Here is a 14598-nt window from a genome sequence, read left to right on the forward strand (position 1 = left end):
GGGAATTGTGAACTGAGCATATTTGATAAGGAGATCTCTCGTTGACTTTTTGGCTTTGTTTCCACTAGTAGGGGAAACCCCCCAAACTACCTATAGGCTGTGCACACAGTCAGTCTATGGAAAGTATATGCACTCATCCCTGTTTCTCCATTCTCTTCTTGCGCTTTGTTTCACACACCTCTAAAAATATCATTTTAAGAAAAGACCGATGCTGTTTGAGGCATGAACTGTTTTTTTGCCATGTCCCTAATACAGTGAGACCCTGATCTGATTGGACAACATATAGGCACTACTTTAACACAAATAATTCCCCATTGCCATTTTTGTGGCACCAGTTTTCAAAGCACAAGCAGATGTCTAAAAACAAATGCACTTTATTTACATCAGGTTGCCTCTTACCCAACCCCCACTTCTCCAAAATGTGTTTATGCTAGACAGAGGATATGCATATTAATTGTTCGGCCAGTATTAAAGTCCTTAGCCCTGTACCTGATTCAGTGTTCTGAACAGCTGGTCTAATGTCCTCTCTGGATTACTGTACTTCAGCCCAGGAAGGGCTCACGTGGGTAGTCCAGGAAAGGTCTCTTAGTGCGTAAAGGCTGCGTAGGTGCTGGAACTAGAGGTTTTGGGGGTGCTGCCACACCCTGGCTTGAAGTGATTTCCATCATATACAGGGTTTGCAGTTTGGTTCAATGGCTCCCAGCATCCCCATTATACAAATTGTCCCAGCACCCCTGAAAGGCTGCCATCTGGCCTGCTGGGCTGTTTGTTTGCTTTTTATTTATTCTACACATTTTAAACAGGCATTTGCAGACGCCCATCCAGTGCTCTGTTGAACTCTGGCTTCCCCAGCAGGAAAGGCCCTGGCTGCTCAGCTCCTGGACTATAAATCTCTAAACCTATCTTAAGCAGTGTAAATGGTACAAATACCTCTCGACTAGGCTTTTTGGGGATGGTGTGTGGTCCTTCCCGCCACAACATAGCACTGTTCCTCCCCACACCCCCACCTCTCTCCCCCATTCTCACACCTCACCCCGCAAAAAACGCCTAACGTTTCCGTTAACAGCCATTGCATGAGTCTGAGTCTCCTCAGGGAGTTAATGGGATGTGTGTCTAACACCACATAAGCACAGTAGATTCCTTCAGGCTCTTAGCTAATGCTTTGCGTTCCTCATTCTGGCCTAGTGCCACGTCTGTCTCAGGATTGCTTCCTCTGCTGCTCAACAGCTCCTATCCCAGTTTCCCATTTACTGCTCTTTTTTTAGTCAAGACAGCATATTTCCACTCCTTTCAGACCGCCCCCAGGTAGCCTTTTTTTTTTTTTTTTTAAGGGCTCTCCTTCACTGATGCAAGACACAAATGGTCCCGATATGCTCCTTGCATGGGTTAGCATGAAGGTAACTGGTGCTGCCACTGCCTGCAAAGGTGACTTGCTTGACACCTTTTTTGGCTGATGTGAACCCTCACTCCGTAGTTGCCTGATTTGTCTTTATACCTTCCTGACCTGGTAGGGAGGGGAAGGCACATAGCATAGGTAAGAACTGAACTTTGTGACCATTAGCTGTTCCAGCAGTAAGGGACATGAGGGAGAAGAGACCTGATTCAGGCTTCTATCCAATTATTGCGAAATATTTTTAGAACACTTTTGTACTAAAGGAAGTAAACACTATAAAGATTGTAGTCAGAACCACCCATTTCTGGAAGCAATGTACAGTTTGTGCTGGATAACTTCAATGACAAGTCTGACTTGTGTGTGTATGTGTGGTTCACGGACTTATTTTAGGATAACTTTGTGTCAAGGGTTATTCAAAAGTGATTTGCATTGTTTCTGGAAGCTAATATTTTATACTAGGCTTCCCGCCATCCCCTTTGTTGATTTAGCCAGATACAGTAAATGCTTCTGATCAGACATTCATTTATGTGGGCTAGTGGACTGACTACATAAACGCCTGAGTTATAATCCTGATTCTGACACTGATTCTCTGTGTGGCCTTGGGCAAGTCATCTAATGTCACTGTGCCTGAGTTTCGGCACATGTAATATTGGAGATGCTTATCTGTCACAAAAGTATTGTGAAGATTTATTAGCTATTGTTTGAAAAGTGGTATGTAAAGCTAATAAATTATTTTTACTGTTAGTTATAATGTCTAAGACCATTCTGGAAATAAGATCTTGCATATCAGTGACCCACCTTAACAGTGTAGTATTTTTATCACAATTTTTGGATGGAACATTGAACCGCTATGTGTGGAATCTAAGTTAATATAAAATGGGATTGGCTTAATAGAGCTGATTCTCCTCTTGATGCAGATATGTAATTATTATTAGCATTCTATGCAAGCACGAAGGGAGTAAATATTCCTGTTTGATTCATTAAGTATATTGCTCAATATTTTTTCATGTGAGCAAATTGGTGAGGTGCTCAGATACCACAGTGAGTGGACTGGCATAAGAACCTGAATAGACTGCCAGTAGTGAATGGCTCCTATCATAGTCCAGATGTCTTGGGGTACCTGCTTGTGGTCAGGCCTGGCGCTGAGGTTTAGGCCTCCCTTGATTTCCCTGCACATGGGATATAAACATTCAGGCAGACCTTCAGGTCTCTTTATTTGGAAGGTCTCTTTATTAACAGGAAAAAAAGCCAACAAAGTATAAGCAAAACCTCTACCCAGGATCTTAGGCTGGGAGACCGAGTCAGTTTTAGTTTCTGCCCCACATGAGTCCACTGGTCATCTCTTTCCAGTGTAGGAGCAGGATTTTATATTTGTACTATCAGAATTAATGTATGATTTGATCATCCTGCCAGCCACCCTTTTTGAATAGCAGAAAGGAATGACCCTCTGGGACATTGGTAGAGATGCATCTGACAGACTGCCAGTGTCTCTACTGATGTTCAGTCAGGGACAGATCAGAATAATCCTTATGACTGATTATGGTCACCTTTTTGTTTTAGGATAAGTTATAATGTCTATTATGGTTTCCTATATGTATTATAAATGAGGCACTCTAGTTAAATATACATTTCTTTGTTTTAAGGTTTAGTAAGTAAGAGACAGGATTTTGTATTGTGTCTATGTTAAGGAGATTAGAGGAATGTTGAAGGCCTTGGCCACAATGTGAACTGTTTTGATTACAAGATTTAGTAAGGTTTAATTTACAGTGCCTTTCTTGCTCAACATAAAAACTGCTGTATACCTTTGAAGGTCTCTGTAAAAGACTGTTTGTGTGAATGAGGAAGGCCATTGTTATAGCCAGATGGTCAAGGAACAAGGACTGAAGAGACTTAGTGACAGAGAACCATCAACGTGCATCCATAATTAAGGAAGGGCAGATTGAGGACCCTGAGGTGGAGGCTGGCACCCCTAAAGACAAGACAATTGATTAAATCAAAACCAGGACAGGATGGTGTTTTGGAATGTTAACATCAAAAGATGTCTCCAATTAAGGAGTAACTGGTCACAAACTGACACAGAAACATCCATAGACTTCAACAGAGAAAAAAAGACTAAGACCAGGGTGCTTGGCCATGGGACTTTGGGTTCATCTTGCCACAACTCTAGGAGCATCGGATCGCGACCAACAGAACCCGGCTCCCCTCTGCTACCAATCTGGTTGGCCACTAGATTGATCCAGACTCTGGACTGGTAACTATAAACATCAACTGGCAGGACTGTGTGCATTGTGTGTGTGTGTGTAAAACTGAAAAGCATATGCTAACTGCTGTATTCTCCATAAATGCGGCATATTGCCTTTTTCCCTGAAAAAGATCCTGTGTGCTTCTTATAAGCATAACACTAGGCCTATTACCACTAGGGTTTTCTCGACTTAGGCCCCTTTCTCTGGAGTTAGATCTCTTGCCTTTACCTGGGTAAGGTCCTCCTCTGGGTCCAACTCCATGGAGACCAGTCAGCTGCCGCTCTTCTCCAAGGCAGCACATTGTGCCTGGCAGGCTGGGATTCCTACAACTGTTTGGGAGATCCTTTTGTTGAGACCAGGCTGCCTTGGCTGCCTGTCATCTGTAGCTCTCCTTTTAAGAATCTCCTGTCTCCAGAAGTACACCTTCTAGACTCTCTGCTCTGGTGAGCTCTCCTGATAGCTTCTTTCCTCAGAAGCTTCCCGTTTCCTTGGGAGTTCTTACCCTAACTAAACTCAGATAACCTTTTTATCAGGTCTGGCTGTCATTCACCAATTAACCTTTAAGTAGTCATCTGGGGCAGTGATTTAACCTTGGTGGTCCTGCAGAAGACAGTCACAAGCAGGCTGAACCCTGATTCCGCTTAAAGGGGCCAGTCACCCTGGGACATCAACCGTAACCAAAATTCTTAACAAGAAATAATATCAGAACTGTGCTCTTTGCATTCTTAGGACTACTTGTCCCAAAACATAAGTATCAGTGTTACACTAGCTGCTTTTTATACTCCATCAATTCATAGAATATCAGAGTTGGAAGGGACCTCAGAAGGTCTTCCAGTCCAACCTGCTGCTCAAATTAGGACCAAACCTCAGACAGATTTTTGCCTCAGATCCCTCAAGGATTGAACTCACAACTCTGGGTTGAGCAGGCCAATACTCAAGCCACTGAGCTATCCCTTCCCCCTTTTGTAGTAGACAATGCTTGCAAGTCTAAAAAGGCATACAGTAGTTGGAAAAGAGCGATTCTGTTCACACTACATGAAGTTAAGTAGCCAAACCCTTTCTGTGCTATGTCCCAAACGAATTTTATTTTTTATTAATAGGCATTTGTATTGCATGTTTCTTACACAGGATCTTGAATAATTGATTCTTGCATCATCCATTCATATTCCTATAGTGGCAAAATGCAAGAAAGGCATACGTAAAAAGCGCTAACCATGCATGAGATTTATCTAAAAGCAGTTTTGCCATTGAATGCTCAACAAAATGCCCTTCTGTATGGATGAAATAAATGTCATACATGAGGAGAATTGACTATGCAAGGCTTAGTGTTCTTTCATCAGTTCTATTGTCACGGGGCAACTTGTGCTGTAAGTGCAGTGGGGGACTAGGCTGAACCTACTACTCTTGCTTTCATTGATGGTCTAAACTGCCAAGACTAAAGCCCAGCTCTTCAGAGATGAAAAGGTCAATGTACTGCAAGTAACCCCTGGCATCCATTCTAGTTCTTCCTCTACATGCTATTTTTAGTGCTAAAATGCATTTATTTTAACTATTCAACTTTTAAAAAGCTGAATGCTCGTTTATCTCAGCAGTGAATTAAATGCTTGCCAAACTCTGTGTGGTTTATGGTGCTATGTAGAAAAATACCCAAGGCATGACATTCAGAACAAAAATACAATGTGAGGACTTGGGGGAAGGAAGGGGGTGGTGATGGTGAAAGGGTTGTCCAAGATTTACTACCTATCACAGGGACTGTTTAGAGTCAGTACGAATGCCTTTAACTTATTTGGACTGGAGTTTTTTCCCTCCAAAGCTAGCTGAAGACAGGCTGTATTTTCTGGCACTTTTTTTAAATGAAGACTTTATGTGATGCATGGGAAATCCATTATGGCCAGTATATTTGAAAAAAGCAATCTCTATCAATTGGATGCTATGGCTGATTCAACAAAGTGCCCCCACTTATATCACAGGGGATATTTTGGTGTGATAGTGATCAGATATATGAAAATGTTGTCCTGAGATAAATCCTACTTCACTACTCCATAGTAATTTTATATGAGAAAATATTGTACTACTTATGGAAACTGAGGCTGTTTTGATATGCTATCTAGATTATTAATCAAGCGTTAGTGCTCTGGCCAACTCTCATCATCAAGTGGCTTAATCACTATTCATCTACTTTATTACACTTCAGGAGAATACTTACCAAGTTCAATGTGCAAAACAGCTAAGCGATTACAATTGAATGCAATCATAGGATTCCAATACTTCAGACACTCTTCTTTTCTTGAGAGTTGTGGGGCATTTAAATCACACACTGCCAGGCTGATATTAAAATATAATCAATTTAGCAGAAACAAACCAGTCATTGGAAACCTTCAACAAACTTGAAAAGTCAGATGGGTGTCCAGTTCTCTCTGTGATGGCTACACTGAAAGCTAATGGATGCTATTGGGTCTGACTGTAAATTGGGGCTCATGCTGTCACTAAAGCTTACTGAAAATTGCAAGACACCTTCATCTAGATGAGTAAGAACAAGTGTTTGTTTGATCAGTTGGGTCCATAACAGGGCTTTAGCTCAGTAAAACATATTGGATAGTACAGTGAGAGATACAGAAAGAGAGAACTTGACCACTAATAAGTGTCTATCCAGCTACAATGGGATGTTTACCATTCATGAATGATATAAATCTTTTGATAATAGAAAATCTAAAGGGAATGTTTCCTGATGCTGGTAAGTATTTTTGTGTTTAAAAAAACAACACCCCGCCCCCCCCCCCCAACCTGGCTTTACCTATAATGTTCTGGTTTTGATTCTTCGTATTACTTTTACTTTTTTTAAGCAAAAGACAAGCTACTTGGTTGTCATTTGTCAACTCAAGCATGTATTTTCATACCCATATTGTACATGGCTGAATAAGTAGCATGTCTTCGCGTTCTACATTATTTAACATAACTTGTGAGAAATACTTTAAAATATGTTCAACACATATTGAACTCGTAAGTTACTTTCTGACCAGTGTTTGATATAAATAGTTTGATGGGAAATCCAATTTTGGGTAGAATTGAAATATAAAATAGAAACAGCTGTCTTCAATTTGAATTTTAATCTCTTTTCAGGTGGAAAGACATGACATGAATACTCTGAGCTTGCCACTTAACATTCGCCGTGGGGGTTCAGATACCAACCTCAACTTTGATGTACCCGATGGGATCTTAGAATTTCACAAAGTCAAACTTAATGCAGATAGCCTGAAACAAAAAATTTTGAAAGTTACAGAACAGATCAAAATTGAACAAACAGCCCGTGATGGAAATGTGGCTGAATATTTAAAACTGGTGAACAGTGCAGACAAGCAGCAGGCCGGACGTATTAAACAAGTCTTTGAGAAGAAGAACCAGAAGTCTGCTCACTCCATTGCCCAGCTACAGAAGAAATTGGAACAGTATCACCGAAAGCTCAAAGACATTGAACAAAATGGATCCTCCAAAAGTTCCAAAGATATTTCGAAAGATAACTTGAAGGATATCCATCCCCCTTTAAAAGATGGCCATGGCAAATCTCGTGCCAGTGGCCAAGGTGCTGAGAGCAGCAAATCGGGTGTGCCAGGTGTCTCCTTGACACCACCAGTGTTTGTTTTCAGCAAGTCAAGGGAGTTTGCAAACTTGATCCGAAATAAATTTGGCAGTGCTGACAACATTTCTCACCTGAAAAATACCCTGGATGAATTTCGTCCAGAAACTAGTTCCAGGGCCTATGGTGGCAGTGCTACTATTGTGGCTAAACCAAAATATGTTAGTGATGATGAGTGCTCAAGTGGGACATCTGGCTCTGCAGATAGTAATGGGAACCATTCCTTTGGGCCTGGTGGGACAAACGCTCTGGACAGCCAAGCAAAGCTTTCCATGATCTTGGAGGAACTGAGAGAAATAAAGGAGACACAGTCCCAATTAGCTAATGACATAGAGAATTTAAAAGCACAGTTTCAGAGAGACTATGGTTTTATTTCTCAGACATTGCAGGAGGAAAGATACAGGTATTTTCTTTTTCTGTTCTTTTGAAGTGGCTTTTGCATGGCTATATGAACTGATTCAAAACTATGTGATGAATTTTTTTTTTAAAGGTGAACTTGTGTTCAGTAATCACTGTCAGGTACCAAAGTTCTTGATTTCTTCTGTTAACCTAAATTTGTGACAATACTACTTCACAATCTGATAGAACTGATAGTTCTGTGCAGTTGTCTAAGGCTTTTCTGGAAAGCTTCGTTATCTGATACTTCACTGACATTACATTAAGTGAATATTGCATACAATTAGTGCCGGTGCTGTCATCGCCAATGGACTGCTCCTGATTTATTGTAATTTGGTGCCTAATAAGTGGTGTCTGATGTAATAGAGCTTTACAGTTGACAGTACTTCCTTATTAATGAGCCATTTCCTGCAATGTGCTATGGTATATGTTCTCAACCACATTGTTATGGGACTGTGAAGTTTGAAGACACAGTGTAACAAAGTATAGAGAGATTTGGTTTTAAATACTTGAACACGGTGTGACAGGTTAGATCACAGAAACCCCCCTGGGAGCTGCCAACTGATGTGCCAAGACTACCTCTGCTCCTATCTTCCCTGCCAGCTCAGGACTCTAGCACCCTGTCTTGCTGAGCCAGACACTCCAGTCTGCTCCAACAAATACCCAGGGCCTGAATTACTTGCCCCAAAGCTGCAGGTTTACCTGAAAGCAGCTCACAAAAGTGTGCTTGTCTTTAACACTCACATGCCCAACACCCAATGGGGTCTAAACCCAAATAAATCCGTTTTACCCTGTATAAAGCTTTTGCAGGGTAAACTCATAAATTGTTCGCCCTGATAACACTGATAAGAGAGAGATGCACAGTTGTTTGCTCCCCTAGGTATTAACACATACTCTGAGTTAATAAGTAAAAAGTGATGTTATTAAATACAGAAACTAGGATTTAAGTGGTTCCAAGTGGTAACAGACAGAACAAAGTAAGTCAAGCAAAATAAAATAAAACACGCAAATCTGTGTCTAATCAAACTGAATACAGATAATCTCACCCTCAGAGATGCTTCAGTAAGTTTTTTCTCGGACTGGACACGTTCCAGCCCTGGGCACAATTCTTTCCCCGGTACTGCTCTTGTTCCAGCTCAGGTGGTAGCTAGGGGATTCTTCATGATGGCTCTCCTCTTTGTTCTGTTTTACTCCTTTATATATCTTTTGCATAAGGCGGGAATCTTTTGTCTCTCTCTGGGTTTCCACCCCCCTCACTGGAAAAGCACCGGGTTAAAGGTGGATTCCAGTTCATGTGGCATGATCACATGTCACTGTAAGAGCCCAAGCCTTCATTCCTCCCAGCCTGTCTCACAGGAAGGCCTGCAAGCAAACAGAGCCCCAGTCAATTGTGCTGGTTGATGGGAGCCATTAAGATTCCAAACCACCATTAATGGCCCACACTTTGCATAATTACAATAGGCCCTCAGAGTTATATTTCATATTTCTAGTCCCAGATACAAGAGTGGTACATTTATACAAATAGAATGATCACACTCAGTAGATTATAAGCTTTGTAATGATACCTTACAAGAGACCTTTTGCATGAAGCATATTCCAGTTACATTATATTCACTCATTACCATATTTTTATAAAACCATATAGATTGCACATCATCACACACGGCTTCCTTGTGGGCTCATTAGCTGCTTGGTAAACTCTTTAACATCCATTGTGGAGTGTGAGTTATGTTCTGCAGTGTATCAACACCTGGTCCCAGAGACTAAAAGCAGACACAAGGTAAATTTTTTTAAGGTGACTAGTGACTTTTTAGATGCCTCAATTTTTGAGCTTCCCAGCTTAAGATACCTTAAAGGATCCTGCTTTTCAGAAAGAGCTGAACACCTGCCCTCTGAAAATCAGGACTATTTAAGCTCTAAAGTTTAGGCATCCAAAGTAACTAGTCACTGTTGAAAATCGTGGCCCCCTGAAACATATGCAGAACATCCCATTTGTCATATTAGTCATGATAATAAGTGTATCGGTTAATGAGATCGATATAGTTTCTACTGTGCTAACAGATGAAGCATTCATACAAACACAATACTTATTAAAATTTCCTTGTGTAGTTCTCCAAGTGTAGGGAAGGCAATTTATTTCAGTTTGTTTATATGGTGGGGAAAACAAGATTTGAATTGTGATCTGAAAGGAGGAAGAGCATGAATTGGATACACTTATCCACTGAGTTATTTTTATATTGCAGTATTAAAATGCCTTGGTCTTTCAAACATTGTTCTGTTATTTCACCAACCAGGAGCATTTACAAAGAGCTTTCAGCCTCCTGAGTAAGTCCTTGGGAAACTTCCCCCCAATCCCTTTCATTACAAACCAAAGTGGTGGTGACTTGAGATACAAGGAAAGATTACTTTAAAGTACAGATGCATTCTAACATGGTGTAACATCATTTGTGTAGAAGGAGCTAAATTCAGACTTCTTTTTTTCCTGAAAAAGGTATGAACGATTGGAAGACCAGCTAAACGATCTGACAGATCTTCATCAGCATGAGACTGCAAACTTGAAACAAGAGCTAGCCAGCATAGAAGAAAGAGTGGCATATCAGGCCTGTGAACGGTCACGAGATGTTCAGGTATTTTATAATCAACTTGTTACATAGCCTAGACATTTTGCAAAATTTGGAATAATGTTTGCATTTAAGGAATTTAGGCCCAATTTTTTACCTAACTAGAGTGAAATCTTGGCCTCACTGAAGTCAATGGCAGAATTCCCACTGAAGTCAGTGGGGCCAGGATTTTACCTGCTAGTGTTTCATAATTGAATGAATAAAATCCTGTGGATTCTATATGGTGTCTTACATCTACTGCTCTGTCATCACTAGAGGAATAAGGAATCTACTGCTCTAATGTAAAATGCTCTGAAATGCAATAATTTTGCTTTCCCTGCTGGCTCTGTAACAGCAGTAAGATAACCCTATTCCCAGCTGTGTGATTAACATAAAATAGTGTCCAAACCCTTTCCTAGCTGAATACTAACATAGCATGGCAGAGCCCTATATACATTTTGAATTTATTGTAGAAAAACGGTATAGTTGAAAGCTGACTGAGATCCCAAATTATTAGTAAAACACCCATGTAGACTTGTGAATTATAAATACAGTTTAAAGATGAACTGAGAAGTTTTTAACCTATCAAGACCTTTTGTTCCCTGTGTTTCTCCTGCAAGAGTTGTTCACTTTATTAATGCCTAAAGTAGTGAAAAGAAATTGCATTTCTTGTATTGGTTTATGTTTTTAGTGATGAGAACTTTACCACAGTCAACTAAACACAGTAAATAAAGTAGAAGATTTTAAACAGATTTGTTTTGGAAAGTATGTATTTATTTACTTGTCACTTACGTTTGCACATATGTTGGGTTAATAATTGTGTGGGGGGTTATTTTTATTTAAAGAGCATTTAGTTCACCTTTAAACAACAGCCAGATATATACATTTGGGTTCAGAACAAAAGAAACATCAAATGAGAAAAGACCAAGTCAGTAAGGGATGGGGAACTTAATTTCAAAATATAGACTAGAGATCCATGTACAGAAAGTATAAAATGATGATTGAAGAAAACAGTAAGTCTGAGTAGCTGTGTTTTTGAGTGCAGGACATTTCCTAAAGATTAATGGCAATCCTGGGGTCTTGGTTATCCTCTTTTCCCAGATGATCGGAATTTGTGATTTATTGTATAAAAGAACAAGTTGGAAAGTGAATTATAATTACAGTATTATTTAAACAGCTAAACATTTCTGCATTGTACTTGTTACAAGAAAATATTAAGAGGACTGTATCTCCATTTAAGCTGACATATTGATATTTAAATGATATAACTGTAAGCAAAGTTAGGCTGCAGAGTGGCCAGTGTGACTCAGTTTTATGTTCTCCAGAGACATGCGTGCTCACAATACATTTATTACATGGATCATTGTACAGTGGGTGGCATTCAAGAGAATTAAAGTGAATGAATGGAGGTATAAACCTAATGGGTCCACATTGCAGTTGATTTAATTGGTGTCACAGCAAGCCACCAGTTTCAATGGTGTACGCGAAGAAACTAATTTTGGTGCTGGTTTGATATAGTGAAATTACCATGGTAACAGCTTACCCAGTTTTTCAGCTCACCAGAACAACTTGATCCTCTCTAGTCTGGCACCCTCAGGTCCTCCTCCTCCCTCCCAGAGCTCGAATGCCGTGAATCAGCTGTTCGCGGCACTCCGGAAGTGCTGGGAGGGAGAAGGAGATGGTAAGCGCGGGGACGCCGGTGTGTGTGAGGCACGGGGGGAGAGGGGAACTTGACACTGGTGGATGCTCAGCACCCACTGATTTTTCCCCGTGGGTGCTTCAGCCCCAGAGCACACATGGAGTTGGTGCCTATGCCGGACCACAGATGTTGCCGGACCAGGGAGTGCCAGGTTAGAGAAGTTCAACCTATACATTCAGAAAACATGAGACACCATGAACACTATTGTTCTCAACCAGGAAAAAATGTTACACTTATGATAGTGTTGTCAAGTTTGATTATACTTTTATAATTTTTGTCAACAGTTGATTGTCTGCACAACGTATTTGTTTAAATAGTTTATAAATTTATACTGAATGAGAAACTGTTTTGTGTAGAAATGTAGCTGACTCTTATTTTCCTTTTTGTCTTCAGGAAGCCTTGGAATCTTGCCAGACTCGGGTTTTTAAGCTGGAGTTCCATCAGCAAGAACAGCAAGCGCTGCAGTCAGAAACTGTGAATGCCAAAGTACTCCTAGGGAAGTGTATAAATGTAATCTTGGCCTTCATGACTGTCATTTTAGTGTGCGTTTCTACCATTGCAAAGTTTATAGCTCCTATGATGAAGAGCCGTTTCCATATCATCTGCACTTTTTTTGCAGTGACTCTGCTTGCAATATTTTGTAAAAATTGGGATCACATTATCTGTGCCATAGAAAGGATGATCATACCAAGATGAATCCAATAGTCCGGATCTTTCATTTTTTTAAAGAAATGTGTGTGTACAAACTACCAAAATTTTTTATTTTGCAATTTAAACATGCAGACTGGATGAAGGCTATAAAAACACTTGAATGCTAAGGTGTAAATACTTCAATTTATACTCCGTGGCAGTTATTTGCCTGTTCAATTATACTGTATGTAATTGGCTAAATCTATTATAAACTGCTCACTGGTGTAAATCTTCTGCCTTAATCTTACCAGCTTTCCACTTTACAAACCAGCACATCTACAAGAGGTCATGCTACTGGTGGTGTAAGAAACCTGAAGTGTATTGTGTCATTAACTAGAGTGAGGAGGAGTAGTGATGGGAGTGCATTATAATAAGCATGTACTTGCACCATTCCTATTGGATTAATTCAGTTGTCAAGCTTCCCATATGAACCAGGATAGAATGGCTAGCTATATTTTACAATATTAGGAAATACCAGCCATACTTATAGTATTTCCTAATGCTAGATGATTTAACATCTGTGAATTAGAAACTGGGAAGGTGCTTAATTACAATCCAGCACCGTTTTCTGATGTTTCTGCCAGTAGGCCCTTACTCAGACAGATTCTTTAAATGTTATACTTTCCCAACAATTTGATATGACTAGAGTCTCTTGTGATACAGATTAGTAAGTATTGTATCCTAGAGCTATTCTTTATCATGTTTAGGAAATATATAAATGTAATAACATGCCTCCAAATATGATACAGTGAATGAATTATAAGATCACAAGGATATCTTAGAAGAATAAATAAACTAGTAACCAGTGCTGATGCCACTATGTTGACTTCAGTACCTCTTCTGGTCATATTTCAAGCTTTGCAGATTGCAAAGGGAGAGCACATAAACAATTGTTTAACTTTTTAACAATCAGTTGATAAGCTCTCCAATGAACATGAAATAGATAACACTAGGCCCCAAGTTGGAGTAGGAGTTAGTAATGCTGAAGGAAATTGGATGCCGAGAGGTTTTTCTTCCTCAGGGTTCCACAGGGGATGTGCAGGAACCACCAGGTCAGCAGGGTTGGGAAAGAATGTAAGTTTGTATTATTAGAACTAACCGTGCAATGTCTTTTGTGAGAAATTCCTGAGAACAGTGTTTTAGACATCAGACAATAACACCACTATGAAACAGGTAGGTTGTTTTAAATATAATTTATTTTGCCTGCTCTAGAAACTACAAAATGTTTTTCTTGAAATCCTTTGTTTCCTGGGTAACCAGATATGATGTAAAATAATATATATGAAATAAAATACCAAGATTCTCCTCCACTCATATGTATCCAAAAAAATGACACGTCTGGTTATTTAATTTAATATTTAGTGCTGTTTGCTCTAAAGATATGTTGTCATGACAGCATTATTGTTTCTTTGGTCGCAGGGGTAATTATGCTTGAATTTTAATCAAGTGCAATAATTTGTATGGAAGTCTTTAGAAATTCTTACATGGAAAAAAGGGAAAAGCACTTTGTCCTTTCTTCACCATAACATGATTTATAATTAATCTAATAGCTTGCTGTGGCTTCAGGGGCTGAACAAAGAGCATGGTTAATGATGTAAATAATGATATAACCGAGACTTTAGAAAACTAAATTTTAAAAAAAGTCATTAAAGAAATTCTGATATGTGCAATGTTTTTTAATATAGAAAGGAACAGAATCCGGAAGGATTGTGATACTTGACTTGCTGCAGGCACAGGAAATTAATCAAATAGAATACACCCACTTTTTCCTAACTGGACCTTGTTCAATCTTCCAGAGGAAGGTGGAGGAAAATAAAACAAAAACTTGCTGATAGTGGCATGACCTTCCATACCTCAAACTTAACAGTCAGTTTAACACTGTATATGTGAGCAAGAATTGCCATATATTCATCCAAATCCATTTATTCTCAAAGTCACTATTG

General features: G+C 39.6%; 1 protein-coding gene across 2 annotated transcripts in view; it reads left to right on the forward strand.

The window, feature by feature from the left end:
* The window catches only part of TMCC3 (transmembrane and coiled-coil domain family 3), a 217200-nt gene extending 202879 nt beyond the window's left edge, over positions 1–14321 (forward strand). For both annotated transcript variants that reach the window (XM_039495994.1, XM_039495993.1), the window contains exons 2-4: positions 6757–7673; positions 10158–10293; positions 12359–14321. In XM_039495994.1, coding sequence (XP_039351928.1) covers positions 6772–7673; positions 10158–10293; positions 12359–12661 — 1341 coding nt within the window. In that variant the 5' untranslated portion in view covers positions 6757–6771 and the 3' untranslated portion in view covers positions 12662–14321. The remainder of the gene's footprint in view (positions 1–6756; positions 7674–10157; positions 10294–12358) is intronic.
* The last annotated feature ends 277 nt before the right edge of the window (positions 14322–14598 follow it).

This window comes from Mauremys reevesii, linkage group 1, assembly GCF_016161935.1.
Source record: "Mauremys reevesii isolate NIE-2019 linkage group 1, ASM1616193v1, whole genome shotgun sequence".
NCBI lineage: Eukaryota > Metazoa > Chordata > Testudines > Geoemydidae > Mauremys > Mauremys reevesii.